Source organism: Salmo salar, chromosome 22 (assembly GCF_965601325.2).
Source record: "Salmo salar chromosome 22, fSalSal1, whole genome shotgun sequence".
In the NCBI taxonomy this organism is placed as follows: domain Eukaryota; kingdom Metazoa; phylum Chordata; class Actinopteri; order Salmoniformes; family Salmonidae; genus Salmo; species Salmo salar.
Genome location: NC_138312.1, coordinates 61,533,750 through 61,560,000, shown reverse-complemented (window position 1 = coordinate 61,560,000; position 26,251 = coordinate 61,533,750). Strand labels below are relative to the sequence as shown.

General features: G+C 44.4%; 1 protein-coding gene across 1 annotated transcript in view; it reads left to right on the top strand.

The window, feature by feature from the left end:
• Positions 1 to 26,251, top strand: part of LOC106583797 (uncharacterized) — a 113,695-nt gene that overhangs the window by 24,027 nt on the left and 63,417 nt on the right. Inside the window, exons 8-9 of the mRNA XM_045705647.2 lie at positions 5,257 to 5,325; positions 16,084 to 16,263. Of these exons, the coding sequence (XP_045561603.1) occupies positions 5,257 to 5,325; positions 16,084 to 16,263 (249 nt within the window). The remainder of the gene's footprint in view (positions 1 to 5,256; positions 5,326 to 16,083; positions 16,264 to 26,251) is intronic.

Genomic DNA, 26,251 nt, shown 5'->3' with positions numbered 1-26,251 from the left:
CCAGAGGCTGCCTCGATATCGTTCAGCTTTTTCCCGGGCTCTGAGAGCCTATGGGAGCCGTAGGAAGTGTCACGTTATAGCAAAGATCCTCAGTCTTCAATAAAAAGAGCCAAGATGAAACACAACTTGTCAGACAGGCCACTTCCTGCATGGAATCTTCTCAGGTTTTGGCCTGCCATATGAGTTCTGTTATACTCACAGACACCATTCAAACAGTTTTAGAAACTTTAGGGTGTTTTCTATCCAAAGCCAATAATTATATGCATATTCTAGTTACTGGGCAGGAGTAGTAACCAGATTAAATCGGGTACGTTTTTTATCCGGCCGTGTCAATACTGCCCCCTAGCCCTAACAGGTTAACATGCTGATAGAAATTTGATAAAACGGATTTAAGTTTCCCTGCATTAAAGTCCCCGGCTACTAGGAGCGCCGCCTCTGGGTGAGCGTTTTCTTGTTTGCTTATGGCGGAATACAGCTTGTTCAATGCTGTCTTAGTGCCAGACTCTGTCTGTGATGGTATGTAAACAGCTAAACAGCTACGAAAAATTCAGACTCTCTAGGTAGATAGTGTGGTCTACAGCTTATCATGAGATACTCTACCTCAGGCGAGCAATAGCCTGAGACTTCCTTAGATATCGTGCATCAGCTGTTATTTACAAAAATACATAGTCCGCCGTCCCTTGTCTTACCAGACACCGCTGTTCTATCCTGCCGGGACATCGTATAACCAGCCAGCTGTATGTTGATAGTGTCGTCGTTCAGCCACGACTCCGTGAAGCATAAGATATTACAGTTTTGTCCAGTTGGTAGTTTGATCTTCCCTGTAGGTCATCTATTGTATTCTCCAAAGATTGCACGTTTGCTAGCAGAATGGAAGGAAGTGGGTGTTTATTCGATCGCCTACGAATTCTCAGAAGGCAGCCCCGCCCTCTGGCCCCTTTTCTCCGCCTCCTCTTCATGCAAATCACGGGGATCTGGGCCTGTTCCCGAGAAAGCAGTATATTGTTCGCGTCGGGTTCGTAAGACTCGTTAAAGGAAAAATGGATTCTGCCAGTCCGTAGTGAGTAAGCGCAGTGCTGATGTCCAGAAGTTATTTTCGGTCATAAGAGACGGTGGCGTAAAACATTATGTACAAAATAAGTAAAAAAGACAACAAACAGCGCAAATAAACGAACAAAAAAACACAATCGGTTGGGGACACGTCTGCCTTCTTCTCCGGCGTCATTTTATGTCTGTTATCTGTCTCCCCACCAAGCAAGGGGCACCATGAAGACCAAGGAGCTCTCCAAACAGGTCAGGGACAAAGTTGTGGAGAAGTACAGATCAGGTTTGGGTTATAAAAAAAGAAAGACATTTTGAACATTTCACAGAGCACCATTAAATACATTATTAAAAAATTGAAAGAATATGGCACCACAACAAACCTGCCAAGAGAGGGTCACTCACCAAAACTCACAGACCAGGCAAGGAGAACATTAATCAGAGAGGCAACAAAGAGGCCAAAGAAATAACCCTGAAGGAGCTGCAAAGCTCCACAGCGGAGATTGGAGTATTTGTCCATAGGACCACTTTAAGCCGTACACTCCACAGAGCTGGGCTTTACGGAAGAGTGGCCAGAAAAAAGCCATTGCTTAATGAAAGAAATAAGCAAACAAGTTTGGTGTTCACCAAAAGGCATGTGGGAGACTCCCCAAACATATGGAAGATGGTACTCTGGTCAGATGAGACTAAAATGTAGCTGTTTGGCCATCAAGGAAAACGCTATATCTGGCGCAAACCCAACACCTCCCATCACCCCGAGAATACCATCCCCACAGTGAAGCATAGTGGTGGCAGCATCATGCTGTGGGGATGTTTTTCATCGGCAGGGACTGGGAAACTGGTCAGAATTGAAGGAATTATGGATGGCGCTAAATACAGGGATATTCTTGAGGGAAACCTGTTTGTCTTCCAGAGATTTGAGACTGGGACCCTAAGCATACTGCTTAAGCAACACTCGAGTGGTTTAAGGGGAAACATTTAAATGTCTTGGAATGGCCTAGTCAAAGCTCAGACCTCAATCCAATTGAGAATCTCTGGTATGACTTAAAGATTGCTTTACACCAGCGGAACCCATTCAACTTGAAGGAGCTGGAGCAGTTTTGCCTTGAAGAATGGGCAAAAATCCCAGTGGCTAGATGTGCAGTTATTTTGTCTTATTTCTGGTTTGTTTCACAATAAAACATATTTTGCATCTTCAAAGTGGTAGGCATGTTGTGTAAATCAAATGATACAAACCCCCTCCCAAAAAGTATTTTAATTCCAGGTTGTAAGGCAACAAAATAGGAAAAATGCCAAGGGGGTGAATACTTTCGCAAGCCATTGGATGTCTATTATTTCTCTCTCTGTTATGTCAGTTATCTCTCTCTCTCTGTTATGTCAGTTATATCTCTCTCTCTCTCTCTCTCTCTCTCGCTCTGTCAGTTATCTCTCTCTCTCTCTCTCTCTCGCTCTGTCAGTTATCTCTCTCTCTCTCTCTCTCTCTCTCTCTCTCTCTCTCTCTCTCTCTCTCTCTCTCTCTCTCTCTATGTCAGTTATCTCTCTCTGTTATGTCTGTTATGTCTTCTCTTTCTACTCTCTTTCATATATGTTATTTTTCTCTCCTTCTCTTCTCCCCTTTATAATTCATTTTAATGGAAGTGGCTGTATGAGCCTCAAAGAGAAGTGTTTTTTATTTTAGCAGTAGGTTTTTGGAAGAGGCACTCCTTTGTGCTGGGGAAGTAGGTGGTGTTGTCAAGATGACTTCTCACCTTCAAATATCTGTCTGTCAACCCACATGGTGTATTCTGATGCTCTGTGTGTGTGTGTGTGTGTGTGTGTGTGTTCCACCTTTTTATGTGAATTTTATTTTTATTTTAACTAGGCAAGTCAGTTAAGAACAAATTCTTATTTACGATAAATGGCCTACCACTGGCCGAACCCTCCCATATCCCGGGCGACGTTGAGCCAATTGTGCGCCGCCCTATGGGACTCCTGAGAAACGTCCGGTTGTGATACGGCCCGTGATCGAACCAGTGTGTCTGTAGTGACGCCTCTAGCACTGAGACGCAGTGCCTTAGACCGCTGAGACACTCTGGAGCTGACCTGACCAAGTGGTGTTAATTGACTACAGAGCCATCTACAACCATCTGCTCATAGCAACTCTGTTGTCAATCACATAGTATTTATAAAAAGCCCTTTTTAAGCCATCAGCGGTTGTTACCAAAGAACTTTAAAGGCTCCTGGATTTCAGAAGTATAAACAGCAGCACAGTGACCAGAGCTGGTGTCTCGTAAACCAGGAGGGGCTGGTGTCTCGTAAACCAGGAGGGGCTGGTGTCTCGTAAACCAGGAGGGGCTGGTGTCTCGTAAACCAGGAGGGGCTGGTGTCTCGTAAACCAGGAGGGGCTGGTGTCTCGTAAACCAGGAGGGGCTGGTGTCTCGTAAACCAGGAGGGGCTGGTTGGGTCGTAAACCAGGAGGGGCTGGTGTCTCGTAAACCAGGAGGGGCTGGTGTCTCGTAAACCAGGAGGGGCTGGTTGGGTCGTAAACCAGGAGGAGCTGGTGTCTCGTAAACCAGGAGGGGCTGGTGTCTCGTAAACCAGGAGGGGCTGGTGTCTCGTAAACCAGGAGGGGCTGGTGTCTCGTAAACCAGGAGGGGCTGGTGTCTCGTAAACCAGGAGGGGCTGGTGTCTCGTAAACCAGGAGGGGCTGGTGTCTCGTAAACCAGGAGGGGCTGGTTGGGTCGTAAACCAGGAGGGGCTGGTTGGGTCGTAAACCAGGAGGGGCTGGTTGGGTCGTAAACCAGGAGGGGCTGGTTGGGTCGTAAACCAGGAGGGGCTGGTTGGGTCGTAAACCAGGAGGGGCTGGTTGGGTCGTAAACCAGGAGGGGCTGGTTGGGTCGTAAACCAGGAGGGGCTGGTTGGGTCGTAAACCAGGAGGGGCTGGTTGGGTCGTAAACCAGGAGGGGCTGGTTGGGTCGTAAACCAGGAGGGGCTGGTTGGGTCGTAAACCAGGAGGGGCTGGTTGGGTCGTAAACCAGGAGGGGCTGGTTGGGTCGTAAACCAGGAGGGGCTGGTTGGGTCGTAAACCAGGAGGGGCTGGTTGGGTCGTAAACCAGGAGGGGCTGGTTGGGTCGTAAACCAGGAGGGGCTGGTTGGGTCGTAAACCAGGGGGGCTGGTTGGGTCGTAAACCAGGGGGGGCTGGTTGGGTCGTAAACCAGGGGGGGCTGGTTGGGTCGTAAACCAGGAGGGGCTGGTTGGGTCGTAAACCAGGAGGGGCTGGTTGGGTCGTAAACCAGGGGGGGCTGGTTGGGTCGTAAACCAGGGGGGGCTGGTTGGGTCGTAAACCAGGGGGGGCTGGTTGGCTCGTAAACCAGGGGGGGCTGGTTGGCTCGTAAACCAGGACAGGAGGTTACAAGACTGTGTGTCTATCAGATCTCTGATTCATCGTAATGACTCACACTACCAGACGAGACTACTGTGCGATCACTACACACACACACACACACACACACACACACACACACACACACACACACACACACACACACACACACACGACACACACAGAGACACTGCAGCCAGCCTTAGCCTCACACAGCAGACTGGACTGGCTAGAGAACGCTGATGATGGGAGCAGACCACATGATGATGATTTGATATCAGACCATCTGTTCCTCATGTCCTGTGTCTGATTATTTATCTCCCTCCCTTTTTTTTCTCTCACCTCTCTCTCGCTTTCTCTCTGTATCGCTCTCTAATATCTCTCTCTCCTTTCATCTCTCTCTCTCTCTCTTTCTCTCTGTATCGCTCTCTAATATCTCTCTCTCTCGCCTCTCATCTCTCTCTCTCTCGCTCTCTAATATTTATCTCATCTCTCTCTCTCTCTGTATCTCACTAACCTCTCTCCCTCTGTATCGCTCTCTAATATCTCTCTCTCTCTCTCGCCTCTCATCTCTTTCTCTCTCTCTCTCTCTCTCGCTCTCTAATATTTATCTCATCTCTCTCTCTCTGTATCTCACTAACCTCTCTCCCCCTGTATCGCTCTCTAATATCTCTCATCTCTCTCTCCTCTCTCATCTCTTTCTCTGTTTCTCTCTCCCTGCTTCTCTCTCATGTCGTTCTATTGTTATGTGTCACTCTGACCTAGTAAATCCTATTGTTTGAATATACATTAACTGTGTATGACGTATGCCTTATGCCATGCCTTTTTTTTATTTATTATTGTGTGTATCCAGGGCCCAGTCGCATGTGTAATGTTTTCCAGGACCGGAGACTACTTTGCCTCAGGAGGATCTGATGAACAGGTGAGGCTGGAGGACTGTTTACATGGGATTGAGCTAAAAAAAAAATGGTTTAATCACATCATCTATATGACATGAAAGTGACACGTCGTATTCCAGGAAGTAGCACACTTTCTTTCTTGTTAACATTTTTTAAACTGTTGTTTAATGGGTGAAAACGTAGTGCAGTGGATCTTCAGTTCAACAACTTTATAAACGGCATCTGGTAGAAGTAAATTCATCCACAAACATGAATATAATGTCATATTTTACAGACTGGCTCGATTCGGTCTTATTCACTACTGTAAGTCGCTCTGGATAAGAGCGTCTGCTAAATGACTAAAATGTAAAATGTATGTAGCAAAATTTGAATTAAAAAAAAATATATTTAATTGGATAAAAGTAGAGACTCGGTGCTACAACATAGTATATCATACACTACAGTTGAAGAACAATGGGAAAGTAAATCTGCTTTGAAAGTTGATGAACTTGTGACCTCACTTTTGAGAAAATGGCCCTTGAATGTTTTGGTACCTACTGGAGAGCTCTTCTTTGTCTACACCCATTCAGCATCGTTTACACCCTCTTATACCTTAGTCCCACCCATCTTATTAAGGGTTCACATGTGAGGCCATGTGCTAAACAGAGTGAGTAGTGTAGTAAACAACCAACGATTTCAAGACTAAAGGCTGGTTTATACTACGGCGTGTTTGTACATTTTAATCTGGAGTGCCAGAGTGCACTCTGGGTGTTTTGTAAACTCATAGCGTTGTCAGATTGTCCTTTTCATAAATTCCGAGAGGACGCTGGACGCTCTAGCCGAGGACTAGGTTCATCCGAGCGTTCTGATCCTAACAATAGCAGTCAAGCACCCAGTCTAACTGGCTAACTGGCTAACAATTCCTGACATTTAATCCTAGTAGAAATTCCCTGTCTTTGGTCAGTTAGGATCAGCACTTTTTATTAAAAAAAAGTGAAATGTCAGAATAATAGTAGTGAGAATGATTTATTTCAGCTTTTATTTCTTTCATCACATTGCCAGTGAGTCAGAAGTTTACATACACTCAATTAGTATTTGGTATCATTGCCTTTAAAATTGTTTAACTTGGGTCAAACGTTTCAGGTAGCCTTCCACAAGCTTCCCACAATAAGTTGGGTGAATTTTGGCCCATTCCTCCTGACAGATTCCCCATTTGACACAACTTTGGAAGTGTGCTTGGGGTCATTGTCTATTTGGAAGATCCATTTGCGACCAAGCTTTAACTTCCTGACTGATGTCTTGAGATGTTGTTTCAATATATCCACATAATTTTCGTTTCTCATGATGCCATCTATTTTGTGAAGTGCACCAGTCCCTCCTGCAGCAAAGCGCCCCCACAACATGATGCTTCCACCCCCGTGCTTCACGGTTGGGATGGTGTTCTTCGGCTTGCAAGCCTCCCCCTTTTTCCTCCAACCATAATGATGGTTATTATGGCCAAACAGTTCTATTTTTGTTTCATCAGACCAGAGGACATTTCTCCAAAAAGTACGATCTTTGTCCCATGTGCAGTTGCAAACCGTAGTCTGGCTTTTTTGGATATAGATACTTTTGTACCTGTGTCCTCCAGCATCTTCACAAGGTCCTTTTGCTGTTGTTCTGGGATTGATTTGCACTTTTCGCACCAAAGTACATTCATCTCTAGGAGACAGAACACGTCTCCATCCTGAGCGGTATGATGGCTGCGTGGTCCCATGGTGTTTATACTTGTGTACTTTTGTTTGTACTGATGAACGTGGTACCTTCAGGCGTTTTTGGAAATTGCTCCCAAGGATGAACCAGACTTGTAGAGGTCTACAATTGTGGAGGTCTTGGCTGATTTCTTTTGATTTTTCCCATGATGTCAAGCAAAGAGGCACTGAGTTTGAAGGTAGGCCTTGAAATACATCCACGGGTACACCTCCAATTGACTCAAATGATGTCAATTAGCATATCAGAAGCTTCTAAAGCCATGATATCATTTTCTGGAATTTTCCAAGCTGTTTAAGGCACAGTCAACTTGGTGTATGTAAACTTCTAACCCACTGGAATTGTGATACAATGAATTATAAGTGAAATAATCTGTCTGTAAACAATTGTTGGAAAAATGACTTGTCATACACAAAGTCGATGTCCTAAACGACTTGCCAAAACTATAGTTTGTTAACAAGAAATTTGTGGAGTGGTTGAAAAACAAGTTTTAATGACTCCAACCTAAGTCTATGTAAACTTCCGACTTCAACTGTACATCTTAAATGACGTTTTCACAAATTTGATGATATAATCGTCAAGCGCTCTTCAAGCGCTCCTCTCTTCTTCCCTCCTCTCTTCTCCTCCCTCCCTCCTCTCTCTTCCCTCCTCTCTTCTTCCCCTGTTTTCTTTTTTTTTTTTTCTTTTCTTCTTCTGTGATGGAGACTGTGACCTGCTGTTACAGTTACAATTCGGAAAGTATTTAGACCCCTTTACTTTTTTCCCACATTTTGTTACGTTACAGACTTACTCTAAAATGCCTTATTCTATAATGGATTAAATAAATAAAACATTTCATCAATCTACACACAATACTCCATAACAACAAAGCAAAAACGGATTTGTAGACATTTTGAAAATGTATAAAAAAACAATACCTTATTTACATAAGTATTCAGACCCTTTGCTATGAGACTCGAAATTCAGCTCAGCTGCATCCTGTTTCCATTGATCATCCTCGAACTGTTTCTACAACTTGATTGGAGTCCACCTGTGGTAATTTCAATTGATTGAACATGATTTGGAAAGGCACACACCTGTCTATATACAGTTGACATTGCATGTCAGAGCAAAAACCAAGCCATGAGGTCGAAGGAATTGTCCGTAGAGCTCCAAGACAGGATTGTGTCAAGGCACAGATCTGGGGAATGGTACCAACACATTTCTTCAGCATTGAAGGTCCCCAAGAACGCGGTGTCCTCCATCATTCTTAAATGGAAGTTGTTTGGATCCACCAAGACTCTTCCTAGAGCTGGCCGCCCGGCCAAACAGATCAATCGGGGGAGAAGGGCCTTGGTCAGGGAGGTGACCAAGAACCCGATGGTCGTTCTGACAGCTCCAGAGTTCCTTTGTGGAAATTGGAAAAACCTTCCAGAAGGACAACCATCTCTGCAGCACACCACCAATCTGGCCTTTATGAGAGTGGCCAGACGTAAGGCACTCTTCACTTGAACCAGATCAAGCATCTCTGAAGAGACCTGAATTTATCTGTGTAGCCTGCTGTGTAGCCTGCTGTGCAGCCTCCCCATCCAACCAGACCAATCTTGAGAGGTATCTTCAGAGTATCTCTACCGCTCCTGCTGTCTCTAGAGAGTTGAAAACAGCAGGTCTGGGACAGGTAGCACGTCCGGTGAACAGGTCAGGGTTCCATAGCTGCAGGCAGAACAGTTGAAACTGGAGCAGCAGCACGGCCAGGTGGACTGGGGACAGCAAGGAGTCATCAGGCCAGGTAGTACTGAGGCATGGTCCTAGGGCTCAGGTCCTCCGAGAGAGAGAGAAAGAGAGAGAGCATACTTAAATTCACACAAGACACCGGATAAGACAGGACATATACTCCAGATATAACAGACTGACCCTAGCTCCCCGACACATAAACTACTGCAGCATAAATACTGGCGGCTGAGACAGGAGTGGTCGGAAGACACTGTGGCCCCGTCCGACGATACCCCCGGACAGGGCCAAACAGGCACTATATAACCCCACCCACTTTGCCAAAGCACAGCCCCCACACCACTAGAGGGATGCCTTCAACCACCAACTTACCATCCTGAGACAAGGCCGAGTATAGCCCACAAAGATCTCCGGCACGGCACAACCCAAGGGGGGGCGCCAACCCGGACAGGAAGATCATGTCAGTAACTCAACCCACTCAAGTGATGCACCCCTCCTAGGGACGGCATGGAAGAGCACCAGTAAGCCAGTGACTCAGCCCCTGTAATAGGGTTAGAGGCAGAGAATCCCAGTGGAGAGAGGTGAACCGGCCAGGCAGAGACAGCAAGGGCAGTTCTTTGCTCCAGAGCCTTTCCGTTCACCTTCACACTCCTGGGCCAGACAACACTCAATCATAGGACCTACAGCAGGTGCATTTCAAGAGCGGCAAATTTGAATCCAAATAAATGTCAAAATTCTAATTTTTCAAACATACAACTATTTTACACCCTTTGAAAGATAAACATCTCCTTAATCTAACCACGTTTTACGATTTCAAAAAGGTTTTACGGCGAAAGCATAAATTTAGATTATGTTAGGACAGTACATTTACAAGAGTTGTGTGTAATGTTGTGCCAATTCAAAGACAGGCGTCACCAAAACCATAAATCAGCTAAAATTATGCACTAACCTTTTACAATCTCCAACAGATGACACTCCTAGGACATTGTGTTAGACAATGCATGCATTTTTAGTTCTATCAAGTTCATATTTATATCCAAAAACAGCGTTTTACTGTGGCGTTGATGTTCAGGAAATCGTTTCCCTCCAATAACCGGCATTCAAGTCAGCACCACAAATTAAATAATTAAAATTAGAAAACATTGGTAAAATATTATATTGTCATTTAAAGAATTATAGATTTACATCTCTTGAACGCAATCAACTTGCCAGATTTAAAAATAACCTTACTGGGAAATCACACTTTGCAATAATCTGAGCACTGCGCCCAGAAAAATACGCGTTGCGATACAGACTAGCCGCCATGTTGGGGAGATCTAAAATCGAAAATACTATGTAAATAATCCATTACCTTTGATTCTCTTCATCAGATGTCACTTCCAGGTATCACAGGTCCATAACGAATGTAGTTTTGTTCAAAAAAGCTCATCATTTATGTCCAAAAATCTCCGTCTTGTTAGCACATGATCTAAGCCCGCCGGACTTCACTTCATGAACGAGGGGAAAAAATATATTTACGTTCGTTCAAACATGTCAAACGTTGTATAGCATAAATCATTAGGGCCTTTTTTAACCAGAACATGAATAATATTCAAGGTGGACGAATGCATTCTCTTTTATAACGTATTGGAACGAGGGTACCCAACATGAACTCGCGCGCCAGGTGTCTAATGGGCCATCATCGTTCCATGGCTCTTGTTCGGTCAGATCTCCCTCCAGAAGACTCAAAACACTTTATAAAGGCTGGTGACATCTAGTGGAAGCAATAGGAAGTGCCAAAATATTCCTCAGCCCCTGTGTTTTTCAATGGCATAGGTTTAAAGGTAATACAACACATCAGGTATCCACTTCCTGTCAGAAAATGTCTCAGGGTTTTGCCTGCCAAATGAGTTCTGTTATACTCACAGACACCATTCAAACAGTTTTAGAAACTTTAGGGTGTTTTCTATCCATATATAATAAGTATATGCATATTCTAGTTACTGGGTAGGATTCGTAACCAGATTAAATCGGGTACATTTTTTTATCCAGCCGTGCAAATACTGCCCCCTAGCCCCAACAGGTTAAAGGTTGAGACTGAGTCTGCGTCTCTCACATGGGTAGGCAGACCATTCCATAAAAATGGAGCTCTGTAGGAGAAGGCCCTGCCTCGAGCTGTCTGCTTAGAAATTCTAGGGATTGTAAGGAGGCCTGCGTCTTGTGACCGTAGCGTATGTGTAGGTATGTACGACAGGACCAAATCTGAAAGATAGGTAGGAGCAAGCCCATGTAATCCTTTGTAGGTTAGCAGTAAAACCTTGAAATCAGCCCTTGCCTTAACAGGAAGCCAGTGTAGGGAGGCTAGCACTGGAGTAATATGATAATTTTTGGGGGTTCTAGTCAAGATTCTAGCAGCCGTGTTTAGCACTAACTGAAGTTTATTTAGTGCTTTATCCGGGTAGCCGGAAAGTAGAGCATTGCAGTAGTCTAACCTAGAAGTAACAAAAGCTTCTTCTAAAGTTTCTTATTTTTGCAATGTTACTTAGATGGAAAAAAGCTGTCCTTGAAACAGTCTTTATATCTTCGTCAAAAGAGAGATCAGGGTCCAGAGTAACGCGGAGCTCCTTCACAGTTTTATTTGAGACGACTGTACAACCATCACGATTAATTGTCAGATTCAACAGAAGATCTCTTTGTTTCTTGGGACCTTGAACAAGCATCTCTGTTTTGTCTGAGTTTAGAAGTAGAACATTTGCAGCCATCCACTTCCTTATGTCTGAAACACAGGCTTCCAGCGAGGGCAATTTTTGGGCTTCACCATGTTTCATCGAAATGTACAGCTGTGTGTCATCTGCATAGCAGTGAAAGTTAACATTATGTTTCCGAATGACATCACCAAGAGGTAAAACATATATATATATATATATATATATATATATATATATATATATATATATATATATATATATATAGCGAAAACAATAGTGGTCCTAAAATGTAGCCTTGAGGATCACTGAAATTTACAGTTGATTTGTCAGAGGACAAACCATTCACAGAGACAAACTGATATCTTTCCGACAGATAAGATCTAAACCAGGCCAGAACTTGTCCGTGTAGACCAATTTGGGTTTCCAATCTCTCCAAAAGAATGTGGTGATCGATGTCTTGGTCTTGGAGCACGAGGACAGATGCAGAGCCTCGGTCTGTTGCCATTAAAAGGTAATTTACCACCTTCGCAAGTGCAGTTTCAGTACTATGAGGGGGTATAAAACCAGACTGAAGCTTTTCGTATACATTGTTTGTCTTCAGGAAGGAAGTAAGTTACTGCGCAACAGCTTTTTCCTTTTTTTTTCAGAGGAATGGGAGATTCGATATAGGCCGATTTTAGTTTTTTATATTTTCTGGATCAAGGTTTGGCTTTTTCAAGAGAGGCTTTATTACTGCCACTTTTAGTGAGTTTGGTACACATCTGGTGTTTCGGGAGCTGTTTATTATGTTCAACATAGGAGGGCCAAGCACAGGAAGCAGCTCCTTCAGTAGTTTAGTTGGAATAGGGTCCAGTATGCAGCTTGACGGTTTAGAGGCCATGATTATTTTCATCAATGTGTCAAGAGATATAGTATTAAAAAACCTTAGTGTCTCCCTTGATCCTAGGTCCTGGCAGAGTTGTGTAGACTCAGGACAACGGAGCTTTGGAGGAATACGCAGATTTAAAGAGGAGCTCGTAATTTGCTTTCTAATGATCATGATCTTTTCCTCAAAGAAGTTCATGAATTTGTTACTGCTGAAGTGAAAGCCATCCTCTCTTGGGGAATGCTGCTTTTTAGTTAGCTTTGCGACAGTATCAAAAATACATTTTGGATTGTTCTTATTTTCCTCAATTAAGTTGGAAAAATTGGATGATCGAGCAGCAGTGAGGGCTCTTTGATACTGCACGGTACTGTCTTTCCAAGCTAGTCGGAAGACTTCCAGTTTGGTGTGGCACCATTTCCGTTCCAATTTTCTGGAAGCTTGCTTCAGAGCTCGTGTATTTTCTGTATACCAGGGAGGTAGTTTCTTATGACAAATGTTTTTAGGGGTGCGACTGCATCTAGGGTATTGCGCAAGGTTAAATTGAGTTCTTCAGTTAGGTGGTTAACTGATTTTTGTACTCTGACGTCCTTGTGTAGGCAGAGGGAGTCTGGAAGGGCATCTAGGAATCTTTTGGTTGTCCGAGAATTTATAGCACGACTTTTCATGATCCTTGGTTGGGGTCTGAGCAGATTATTTGTTGCGATTGCAAACGTAATAAAATGCAGGTTCGATAGTTCAGGATTATGAGGAAAAACATTAAGATCCACAACATTTATTCCACGGGACAAAACTAGGTCCAGAGTATGACTGTGGCAGTGAGTAGGTCCGGAGACATGTTGGACAAAACCCACTGAGTCGATGATGGCTCCGAAAGCCTTTTGGAGTGGGTCTGTGGACTTTTCCATGTGAATATTAAAGTCGCCAAAAATTAGAATATTATCTGCCATAACTACAAGGTCCGATAGGAATTCAGAGAACACAGTGAGAAACGCTTTATATGGCCCAGGAGGCCTGTAAACAGTAGATTTAAAAAGTGATTGAGTAGGCTGCATAGATTTGATGACTAGAAGCTCAAAATACAAAGGTTTTTTTTATTTTATTTTTTTTGTAAATTGAAATTTGCTATCGTACCCAAGAAGATTTGAGGCTGTAATCGCTGCCAAAGGTGCTTCTAAAAAGTACTGAATAAAGGGTCTAAATACTTATGTAAATGTGATATTTCATTTTTTTTAATTTTATACAAATGCACAAAACAATTTAAAAAATTCGATCCATTTTAGAATAAGGCTGTAACTTAACAAAATGTGTATTCTGAATATTTTCCGAATGCACTGTACACACACACACACACACACACACACACACACACACACACACACACACACACACACACACACACACACACACACCCTGATACACACATCTCTCCTGGAATACTCCCTCACACAAATTCAGTACTTTTTACATGTAGAGTCGTGGCCGAAAGCTTTGAGAATGACACAAATATAAATTTTCACTAAATTTGCTGCTTCAGTGTCTTTAGATATTTTTGTCAGATGTTACTATGCAATACTGAAGTATAATTACAAGCATTTCATAAGTGTCAAAGGCTTTTATTGACAATTACATGAAGTTGATGCAAAGAGTCAATATTTGAAGTGTTGACCCATCTTTTTCAAGACCTCTGCAATCCGCCCTGGCATGCTGTCAATTAACTTCTGGGCCACATCCTGACTGATGGCAGCCCATTCTTGCATAATCAATGCTTGGAATTTGTCAGAATTTGTGGGTTTTTGTTTGTCCACCCGCCTCTTGAGGATTGACCACAAGTTCTCAATGGGATTAAGGTCTGGGGAGTTTCCTGGCCATGGACCCAAAATATCGATATTCTGTTCCCCGAGCCACTTAGTTATCACTTTTTCCTTATGGCAAGGTGCGCCATCATGCTGGAAAAGGCATTGTTCGTCACCAAACTGTTCCTGGATGGTTGGGAGAAGTTGGTACAATTCTTTATTCATGGCTGTGTTCTTAGGCAAAATTGTGAGTGAGCCCACTCCCTTGGCTGAGAAGCAAACCCACACATGAATGGTCTCAGGATGCTTTACTGTTGGCATGACACAGGACTGATGGTAGCGCTCACCTTGTCTTCTCCGGACAAGCTTTTTTCCGGATGCCCCAAACAATCGGAAAGGGGGATTCATCAGAGAAAATGACTTTACCCCAGTCCTCAGCAGTCCAGTCCCTGTACCTTTTACAGAATATCAGTCTGTCCCTGATGTTTTTCCTGGAGAAAAGTGGCTTCTTTGCTGCCCTTCTTGACACCAGGCCATCCTCCAAAAGTCTTTGACTCACTGTGCATGCAGAAGCACTCACACCTGCCTGCTGCCATTCCTGAGCAAGCTCTGTACTGGTGGTGCCCTGATCCCGCAGCTGAATCAACTTTAGGAGACGGTCCTGGCGCTGGCGGGACATTCTTGGGCGCCCTGAAGCCTTCTTCACAACAATTGAACCGCTCTCCTTGAAGTTCTTGATGATCCGATAAATGGTTGATTTAGGTGCAATCTTACTGGCAGCAATATCCTTGCCTGTGAAGCCCTTTTTGTGCAAAGCAATGATGACGGCACGTGTTTCCTTGCAGGTAACCATGGTTGACAGAGGAAGAACTATGATTCCAAGCACCACTCTCCTTTTGAAGCTTCCAGTCCGTTATTCGAACTCAATCAGCATGACAGAGTGATCTCCAGCCTTGTCCTCGTCAACACTCACACCTGTGTTAATGAGAGAATCACTGACATGTCAGCTGGTCCTTTTATGGCAGGGCTGAAATGCAGTGGAAATGTTTTTTTTGGGGGGGATTCAGTTCATTTGCATGGCAAAGAGGGACTTTGCAATTAATTGCAATTCATCTGATCACTCTTCATAACATTCTGGAGTACATGCAAATTGTCATCATACAAACGGAGGCAGCAGACTTTGTGAACATTTTAATATTTGTGTCATTCTCAAAACTTTTGGCCACGACTGTACAGTAATAATTAGAAATTAAACTGATGATGGACAGTAGGCAGATTATACAATAGTAACGACCTCTCACTGCTTGTCTTAATCAGCCTAAAGTCAAAATCAAAATAAGTATACGCCAATTTAAAACACCTAGTTTTTCAGAGTAATATTTCTAATTATTAGGACATGCAAACACCTTTTTAATCGGCGTTTCAGCGGTGTATTTGATCTGCGAGCGAGCCTCCCTCTTCGGTGCCGGTGAAGTGAGTTTGGAACATAGGCGTCTTAGAAGTAGTTTTCACATTCAAACTTTAAATGTCTGAAAATGCCTCCCAAAATTAACATGGTTGCTGTGGTAGAACGTTTTGATTTGATTTGGCGATTTTTATTTATTTTTATTTATTTTTTTCTGCATTTATCAGAGTCCCAATCGTGTCCATGGAAACAGGATTATTAGGAGAAACCGTTCTTCTTACAAAGCACGTAAACATTTTAATCAAACTATTATATTAATCTGACTATCCACAATAATCACATTGTATTGTGTGCATGTAACCATACTCACCGACGGCTTGTTAAGATAGACAGGGAAGAACGCAATGGAAGAACTTTTCTGAGTAGTTTCAAAGCCCATTACCCTGTTCATTGAGCAATGAGTGTCTGTTTTGAGAGAGACTGAGAAGGTATTTTATATTATTTATTGTTTAAGGTGCTTTCTAATTAGTCAACAATCCTCTCCGCCCATCATAGACATGTTGTACTCAGCTCCGGTATTCTACCCAACACAGGTTATGGTGTGGAAGACTAATTTTAAAACAGCTGACTATGGAGAAGTTCTACGACTGCAGCAGACAGCGACCTGCGTCGACCTTGGAGGAGCAGGAGCAGGAGGAGGAGGAGCAGCTGCAGGAGGAGGAGGTGGAGCAGCTTTTGCCGGAGACTCCAGGAACTCCTTGCTCCATAGGCAGGTAAACTACCATATAACACCACGGAATGTCTGGAATGTCCCTCCGATTATTTTCTGGGGGGGAATGTTCCCGGGATGACTCTGTGACAGGATGTAATTGGTTCCAGGGCCTAAGCTAGGACTGCATCCCAAATGACGTCCTATTATCCATAGGGCTCTGATGAAAAGTTGTGCAGGAATATAGGGAATAGGGAGTCATTGGGGACTCCGATGTAGTTCTCCTGATGGTTGATACTTCTTCATCTCAATCAGGGGCGGCAGGTAGCCTAGTGGTTAGAGCGTTGGGCCACTAACCGAAAGGTTTACTTGATCCAATCCCCGAGCTGACAAGTTTAAAGAAAAATCTGTCCTTCTGCACCTGAACAAAGGCAGTTAACCCACTGTTCCCCGGTAGGCCGTCAGTGTAAATAAGAATTTGTTCTTAACTGATTTGACTAGTTAAATAAAGGTAAAAAATAAAAAATAATAATTTCAAAAATCAGCACCTGAAGACTACAGCAGCTACATCTGAGAGTAGATGGATGCAGAGGTAGCAGTGTAGCCTTGGTGCTTCAGGGAGTGCATCAGTGAGCTAGGGTTGCTGCTCTACTTGAATGTATGAGTAGGGCCTGTAGGTACTACTCATACATGAATTGCGAAACAAAGTAAATAGAGGTACTCTAAATAAATATATATATGAATACTAATGAGAATGTCATGTGTGTTTGTCACCAAGAATATAAGCTTCTCCCTTCCTTCCTTCCTTCCTTCCTTCCTTCCTTCCTTCCTTCCTTCCTTCCTTCCTTCCTTCCTTCCTTCCTTCCTTCCTTCCTTCCTTCCTTCCTTCCTTCCTTCCTTCCTTCCTTCCTTCCTTCCTTCCTTCCTTCCTTCCTTCCTTCCTTCCTTCCTTCCTTCCTTCCTTCCTCCCTCTATCCCTCTATCCCTCTCTCTACCTTCTAGCTTCCCCCTCTCCTCTCATCCCCTCCTCTCCTCCTTCCTCTCTGAGGGGTCTCTATGTCATGTAACATGCTGAGGGGTCTCTGTCATGTAGCACCATCAGGTAACAGGGCAACAGGAAAATCTCCTCACAATAGTGCTATGTGTCGGTAGTCATTTAGGTAGGTTGCCTTAGTGTTCTTGGGCACAGGGACTATGGTGGTCTGCTTAAATCATGTTGGTATTACAGACTCGGACAGGGAGATGTTGAAAATGTCAGTGAAGACACTTGCCCGTTGGTCAGCGCATCTTCGCAGTACACATCCTGGTAATCTGTCTGGCCCTTGTGATTGTTGACCTCTCTAAAGGTCTTACTCACATCGGCTGCGGAGAGCATGATCACACAGTCTTCCGGAACAGCTGGTGCTCTCATGCATGTTTCAGTGTTATTTGCCTCGGAAAAAAAGCATAGAAGTAGTTTAGCTCGTCTGGTAGGCTCGTGTCGCTGGGCAGCTCTCGGCTGTGCTTCCTTTTGTAGTCTTTAACCTCTATGGGCTAGGTGGGACGCTAGCGTGCCACCCGTGGTGCACTCCATCAACAGCAGGTGCATTTCAAGAGCGGCAAATTTGAATCCAAATAAATGTCAAAATTCAAATTTTTCAAACATACAACTATTTTACACCCTTTGAAAGATAAACATCTCCTTAATCTAACCACGTTTTACGATTTCAAAAAGGTTTTACGGCGAAAGCATAAATTTAGAGTATGTTAGGACAGTACATTTACAAGAGTTGTGTGTAATGTTTTGTCAATTCAAAGACAGGGTCACCAAAACCATAAAACCAGCTAAAATGATGCACTAACCTTTTACAATCTCCATCAGATGACACTCCTAGGACATTATGTTAGACAATGCATGCATTTTTTGTTCTATCAAGTTCATATTTATATCCAAAAACAGCGTTTTACTATGGCATTGATGTTGAGGAAATCGTTTCCCTCCAATAACCGGCAGTCAAGTCAGCGTCACAAATTAAATAATTAAAATTAGAAAACATTGGTAAAATATTATATTGTCATTTAAAGAATTATAGATTTACATCTCTTGAACGCAATCAACTTGCCAGATTTAAAAATAACCTTACTGGGAAATCACACTTTGCAATAATCTGAGCACTGCGCCCAGAAAAATACGCATTGCGATACAGACTAGACGTCATGTTGGGGAGATTTAAAATCGAAAATACTATGTAAATAATCCATTACCTTTGATTCTCTTCATCAGATGTCACTTCCAGGTATCACAGGTCCATAACGAATGTAGTTTTGTTCAAAAAAGCTCATCATTTATGTCCAAAAATCTCCGTCTTGTTAGCACATGATCTAAGCCAGCCGGACTTCTCGTCATGAACGAGGGGAAAAAATATATTTACGTTCGTTCAAACATGTCAAACGTTGTATAGCATAAATCATTAGGGCCTTTTTTAACCAGAACATGAATAATATTCAAGGTGGACGAATGCATACTCTTTTATAACGTATTGGAACGAGGGTACCCAACATGAACTCGCGCGCCAGGTGTCTAATGGGCCATCATCGTTCCATGGCTCTTGTTCGGTCAGATCTCCCTCCAGAAGACTCAAAACACTTTGTAAAGGCTGGTGACATCTAGTGGAAGCAATAGGAAGTGCCAAAATATTCCTCAGCCCCTGTGTTTTTCAATGGGATAGGTTTAAAGGTAATACAACACATCAGGTATCCACTTCCTGTCAGAAAATGTCTCAGGGTTTTGCCTGCCAAATGAGTTCTGTTATACTCACAGACACCATTCAAACAGTTTTAGAAAATTTAGGGTGTTTTCTATCCATATGTAATAAGTATATGCATATTCTAGTTACTGGGTAGGAGTGGTAACCAGATTAAATCGGGTATGTTTTTTTATCCAGCCGTGTCAATACTGCCCCCTAGCCCTAACAGGTTAATGGTTTGCAAGCCCTGCCACATCTGATGAGTGTTGAGCCGGTGTAGTACGATTCGATCTTAGTCCTGTATCGATGCTTTGCCTGTTTGATGGTTCGTGGGAGGGCATAGCGGGATTTCTTATAAGCTTCCGGGTTAGAGTCCCGCTCCTTGAAAGCGGCAGTTCTAGCCTTTAGCTCAGTGCGGATGTTGCCTGTAATCCATGGCTTCTGGTTGGGGTATGTACGTACGGTCACTGCGGGGACAACGTCATCGATGCACTTATTGACGAAGCCAATGACTGATGTGGTGTACTCCTCAATGCCATCTGAAAAATCCTGGAACATATTCCAGTCTGTGATAGCAAAACAGTCCTGTAGTTTAGCATCTGCTTCATCTGTCCACTTTCTATTGACCGAGTCACTGGTACTTCCTGCTTTCATTTTAGCTTGTAAGCAGGAATCAGGAGGATAGAATTGTGGTCAGATTTGCCAAATGGAGGGCGAGGTAGAGCTTTGTATGCGTCTCTGTGTGTGGAGTAAAGGTGGTCTAGAGTTGTTGTTTTTTTCCCTCTGGTTGCACATTTGAGATTCAAGTCTTTGCTTTGGGCCTCTTAACACTACTTTAACGTCACAAACTAGGTCCAGGAGAGATTACTGTGTAGTGTAAAGACACAGATCTATATTCTAATCTCTGTCTTTGTTCCCGCTACGAGAGATGGAGAGTCTTGAGTAGCAGAATGGTGAAAGAGATTCCTGCTGTTCAATTCACATGACATCCTTGCCTTACCCTTTGTTGCTGTTGGAAAATGGAACATTCTGGGTCCGCCGCTCAAATTGACTATAAATATCACAGTAGCCGCTTGTCTGTAAGCACTAACTACTACACTAAACAAAAAATATAAACGCAACATGCAACAATGTCAAAGATTTTTTCTGAGTTTACATTTCATATAAGGAAATCAGTCAATTGAATTAAATTCATTAGGCCCTAAACTATGTATTTCACTGAATTCAGTGCATCTGTTGGCCATAGCTACCTTAAAAAAAAAAGAAAGAATGATCAGAAAATCAGTCAGTGTCTGGTACAACCACCATTTGCCTCATACAGCGCGACATATCTAAACTATTGAACTAACACGTATGGAATCATGTAGTAAGCAAAAAAGTCTTATACAAATCAAAATGTATTTTAGATTCATCAAAGTAGCCACCCTTTGCCTTGAAGACAGCTTTGCACACTCTTGGCGTTCTCTCAACCAGCTTCGTCTCACAAAGACATGGCGGTTGGAACCAAAAATCTGGAAAATTTCAATAACTTAAAGTTTCTTCAAGTGCAGTCGCAAAAAAACATCAAGCGCTATGATGAAACTGGCTCTCATGAGGACCGCAACAGGAAAGGAAGACCCAGAGTGTGCTGCAGAGGATAAGTTCATTAGAGTAAATTGCACCTCAGATTGCAGCCCAAATAAATGCTTCACAGAGTTCAAAGTAACAGACACATCTAAACATCAACTGTTCAGAGAAGACTACGTGAATCAGGCCTTCATGGTCGTATTGCTGCAAAGAAACCACTGCTAAAGGACACCAATAAGAAGAAGATACTTGCTTGGGCCAAAAAACACGAGCAATGGACATTTAGACCGGTTGAAATCAGCATGCCAATGGCACGGGTCCTCAACTTGAGACGTGACAAAATTGTACATTTTAGAGGGGCCTTTTATTGTCCCTAGGCCTATAGTATGAATCTGTCAGTTTAAGCTAGAGATATCGGATTTCATATATATCATAGGCCTTCTGCATCAGTGGTGGATTATGTCAGCCTTCCGCGTATGCTGTGAAAGGTGACCGAACTACAAGTATTCTCACCAAAAGTCTGTATTCGGGAAAGTATTCAGACCCCCTTCACTTTTTCCACATTTTCTTACGTTACAGCCTTATTCTAAAATGGATTAAATATTTTTTTTTTATTTCTTATCAATCTACACACAATACCTCATAATGAGAAGGCAAAAACAGTTTTTTTTAGAAAATGTTGCTAATTTGTAAAAAATAAAACCGGAAATATTACATTTACATAATTATTCAGACCCTTTTCTTCATGCTTTGGTGCCTTTTTTATGAGGAGTGGCTTCTGTCTGGCTGGGCCATAACGGCCTGATTGGTGAGGTGCTGCAGAGATGGTTGCCCTTCTGGAAGGTTCTCCCATCTCCAAAGGAACCCTGGAGCTCTGTCAGAGTGACCATCGGATTCTTGGTCACATCCCTGACCAATGCCCTTTTCCCCAGATTGCTCAGTTTGGCCGGGCGGCCAGCTCTAGGAAGAGTCTTTGTGGTTCCAAACTTCTTCCATTTAACAATGATGGAAACCACTGTGTTATTGGGGACGTTCAATGCTGCAGATATGTTTTTGTACTCTTCCCCAGATCTGTGCCTCGACACAATCCTGTCTCTGAGCTCTACGGACAATTCCTTCGACCTCATGGCTTGGTTTTTGCTCTGACATGCACTGTCAATTGTGGGACCTTATATAGACAGGTGTGTGCCTTTCCAAATCATGTCCAATCAATTGAATTTACCACAGGTGGACTCCAATCAAGTTGTAGAAACATCTCAAGGATGATCAATGGAAACAGGATGCACCTGAGCTCAATATTGAGTTTCATAGCAAAGGGTCTGAATACTTATGTAAATAAGGGTATCTACTAGGACAGACACTTTAAAATCGTATTCCTTATGATTTATTTTTTGACTAGTCTTTTTTTTGCCATTTATTAATGTGTTTATTCAATGCCTTTCTATGGACTATAGTAATAAAGGTCAAATTCAATATTTTATCAAATAATTTGATATTTTAAAACAAATAATAGCTAAAGAGTTCCTAAAATTATAAATCAAATAGCATCATTACATTTACATTTAAGTCATTTAGCAGACGCTCTTATCCAGAGCGACTTACAAATTGGTGCATTCACCTTATAATATCCAGTGGAACAACCACTTTACAATAGTGCATCTAAATCTTTTAAGGGGGGGGGGTTAGAAGGATTACTTTATCCTATCCCAGGTATTCCTTGAAGAGGTGGGGTTTCAGGTGTCTCCGGAAGGTGGTGATTGACTCCGCTGTCCTGGCGTCGTGAGGGAGCTTGTTCCACCATTGGGGTGCCAGAGCAGCGAACAGTTTTGACTGGGCTGAGCGGGAACTGTGCTTCCTCAGAGGTAGGGAGGCGAGCAGGCCAGAGGTGGATGAACGGAGTGCCCTTGTTTGGGTGTAGGGCCTGATCAGAGCCTGAAGGTACGGAGGTGCCGTTCCCCTCACAGCTCCGTAGGCAAGCACCATGGTCTTGTAGCGGATGCGAGCTTCGACTGGAAGCCAGTGGAGAGAGCGGAGGAGCGGGGTGACGTGAGAGAACTTGGGAAGGTTGAACACCAGACGGGCTGCGGCGTTCTGGATGAGTTGTAGGGGTTTAATGGTACTCTGCGAATGTTGTAGAGCATGAACCTACAGGATCGGGTCACCGCCTTGATGTTGGTGGAGAACGACAGGGTGTTGTCCAGGGTCACGCCAAGGCTCTTAGCACTCTGGGAGGAGGACACAAGGGAGTTGTCAACCGTGATGGCGAGATCATGGAACGGGCAGTCCTTCCCCGGGAGGAAGAGCAGCTCCGTCTTGCCGAGGTTCAGCTTGAGGTGGTGATCCGTCATCCACACTGATATGTCTGCCAGACATGCAGAGATGCGATTCGCCACCTGGTTGTCAGAAGGGGGAAAGGAGAAGATTAATTGTGTGTCATCTGCATAGCAATGATATGAGAGACCATGTGAGGATATGACAGAGCCAAGTGACTTGGTGTATAGCGAGAATAGGAGTGGGCCAAGAACAGAGCCCTGGGGGACACCAGTGGTGAGAGCACGTGGTGCGGAGACAGATTCTCGCCACACCACCTGGTAGGAGCGACCTGTCAGGTAGGACGCAATCCAAGCGTGGGCGGCGCCGGAGATGCCCAGCTCGGAGAGGGTGGAGAGGAGGATCTGATGGTTCACGGTATCAAAGGCAGCAGATAGGTCTAGAAGGATGAGAGCAGAGGAGAGAGAGTTAGCTTTAGCAGTGCGGAGAGCCTCCGTGACACAGAGAAGAGCAGTCTCAGTTGAATGCCCAGTCTTGAAACCTGACTGATTAGGATCAAGAAGGTCATTCTGAGAGAGATAGCAAGAGAGCTGGCCAAGGACGGCACGTTCAAGAGTTTTGGAGAGAAAGGAAAGAAGGGATACTGGTCTGTAGTTGTTGACATTGGAGGGATCGAGTGTAGGTTTTTTCAGAAGGGGTGCAACTCTCGCTCTCTTGAAGACGGAAGGGACGTAGCCAGCGGTCAAGGATGAGTTGATGAGCGAGGTGAGGTAGGGGAGAACGTCTCCGGAAAGGTCTGGAGAAGAGAGGAGGGGATAGGGTCAAGTGGGCAGGTTGTTGGGCGGCCGGCCGTCACAAGACGCGAGATTTCATCTGGAGAGAGAGGGGAGAAAGAGGTCAAAGCACAGGGTAGGGCAGTGTGAGCAGGACCAGCAGTGTCGTTTGACTTAGCAAACGAGGATGAGGTCGAGGGTGAGGTCGAAAGAGGAGAGGAGTGGAAAGAAGGAGGCAGAGAGGAATGAGTCGAAGGTAGACGTGGGGAGGTTAAAGTCACCCAGAACTGTGAGAGGTGAGCCATCCTCAGGAAAGGAACTTATCAAGGCGTCAAGCTCATTGATGAACTCTCCAAGGGAACCTGGAGGGCGATAAATGATAAGGATGTTAAGCTTGAAAGGGCTGGTAACTGTGACAGCATGGAATTCAAATGAGGAGATAGACAGATGGGTCAGGGGAGAAAGAGAGAATGTCCACTTGGGAGAGATGAGGATTCCAGTGCCACCACCCCGCTCATCTTAAAACAATTCCAAATGTTAGCTTAGGGGGAGGGGCAGGCACTGGAATACATTTCTGCGTGAAAGAGTGAGGGCGTTTTGTTGTGGGACTAGAAAAACAAAAAATGTCTCGAACGTAAATGAACGTTATTAACCGGTTCCCGTGTTTTAAAAAAATAAATAAAAAAGTTTCTGTTCCCGGAACAGTATGGATCACTTTCGTTTTAGGTTTCGTTACTCTTCCTTGTACAATTTTGTTATTTTCCGGGTTTTCTGTTCTGTTCCCTGTAACGGTTCCAACCCCTAGTTTGTGCGTTCATCTTATGATCGCTAGGTGAGGCCATATCATCGGTGTTGCTTATTCTAGGTTACTTAGGTTGCAGTTTGGTATGTTATGGTACAGAATTATATCAAAATATAATTTATTATATTCCTATTACTGTAATTATTACTCATCAGTTTTGAATGATTATACATATAATCTGTATCAGTGATATGATAATGTAGGTCAATACAACAACAAGAATATATGTATTTTCATTTTTTCTTTCTATCTCTCTGTCCTTAAATGGCTTCTAGATCTTTCCAGGTTTTTCCTTCCTGTCTAGCAGCTGTTTGACTGTTGTTCCAATTCAGAAAGAGAAAGAGGAGAGCAGAGGGAGGGAGGGACTGTGGTGCTGTTATTCTCTCTCGGGCCTCGCTCTCTCTCTCGCTCTCTCTCTCTCGCTCTCTCTCTCTCGCTCTCTCTCTCTCGGTCTCTCGGTCTCGCTCTCGCTCACTCTCTCTCTCGCTCTCTCTCTCTCGCTCTCTCTCTCTCGCTCTCTCTCTCTCGCTCTCTCTCTCTCGCTCTCTCTCTCTCGGTCTCTCTCTCTCGGTCTCTCTCTCTCTCTCTCTCTCTCTCTCTCGCTCTCTCTCTCTCTCTCTCTCTCTCTCTCTCTCTCTCTCTCTCTCTCTCGCTCGCTCTCTCTCTCGGTCTCTCTCTCGGTCTCTCTCTCGGTCTCTCTCTCGGTCTCTCTCTCTCTCGGTCTCTCTCTCGCTCTCTCTCTCGCTCTCTCTCTCTCGCTCTCTCTCTCTCGCTCTCTCTCTCTCGGTCTCTCTCTCTCGGTCTCTCTCTCGCTCTCTCTCTCTCTCGCTCTCTCTCTCTCGCTCTCTCTCTCTCGGTCTCTCTCTCGGTCTCTCTCTCTCTCTCTCTCTCGCTCTCTCGCTCTCTCTCTCTCGCTCTCTCTCTCTCGGTCTCTCTCTCTCGGTCTCTCTCTCTCGGTCTCTCTCTCTCGGTCTCTCTCTCTCGGTCGCTCTCTCTCTCGCTCTCTCTCTCTCTCGCTCTCTCTCTCTCTCGCTCTCTCTCTCTCTCGCTCTCTCTCTCTCTCTCTCTCTCTCTCGCTCTCTCTCGCTCTCTCTCTCTCTCGCTCTCTCTCGCTCTCTCTCTCTCGGTCTCTCGCTCGCTCTCTCGGTCTCTCTCTCGGTCTCTCTCTCTCTCGCTCGCTCTCTCTCTCGCTCTCTCTCTCTCTCGCTCTCTCTCGCTCTCGCTCTCTCTCGCTCTCGCTCTCTCTCTGTCTCTCTCTCGCTCGCTCGCTCTCTCTCTGTCTCTCTCTCGCTCTCTCTGTCTCTCTCTCGCTCTCTCTGTCTCTCTCTCGCTCTCTCTGTCTCTCTCTCGCTCTCTCTGTCTCTCTCTCGCTCTCTCTGTCTCTCTCTCGCTCTCTCTGTCTCTCTCTCGCTCTCTCTGTCTCTCTCTCGCTCTCTCTGTCTCTCTCTCGCTCTCTCTGTCTCTCTCTCGCTCTCTCTGTCTCTCTCTCGCTCTCTGTCTCTCTCTCGCTCTCTCTGTCTCTCTCGCTCTCTCTGTCTCTCTCGCTCTCTCTGTCTCTCTCTCGGTCTCTCGGTCTCTCGCTCTCTCTCTCTCTCTCGGTCTCTCGCTCTCTCTCTCTCTCTCGGTCTCTCGCTCTCTCTCTCTCTCTCGGTCTCTCTCTCTCTCTCGGTCTCTCTCTCTCTCTCTCGGTCTCTCTCTCTCGGTCTCTCGGTCTCTCTCTCTCTCTCGGTCTCTCTCTCTCGGTCTCTCTCTCTCGGTCTCTCGCTCTCGCTCTCTCGGTCTCTCGCTCTCGCTCTCTCTTTCTCTCCCGGTCTCTCTCTCTCTCTCTCTCTCTCTCTCTCTCTCTCTCTCTCTCTCTCTCTCTCTCTCTCTCTCTCTCTCTCTCTCTCTCGGTCTCTCTCTCGGTCTCTCTCT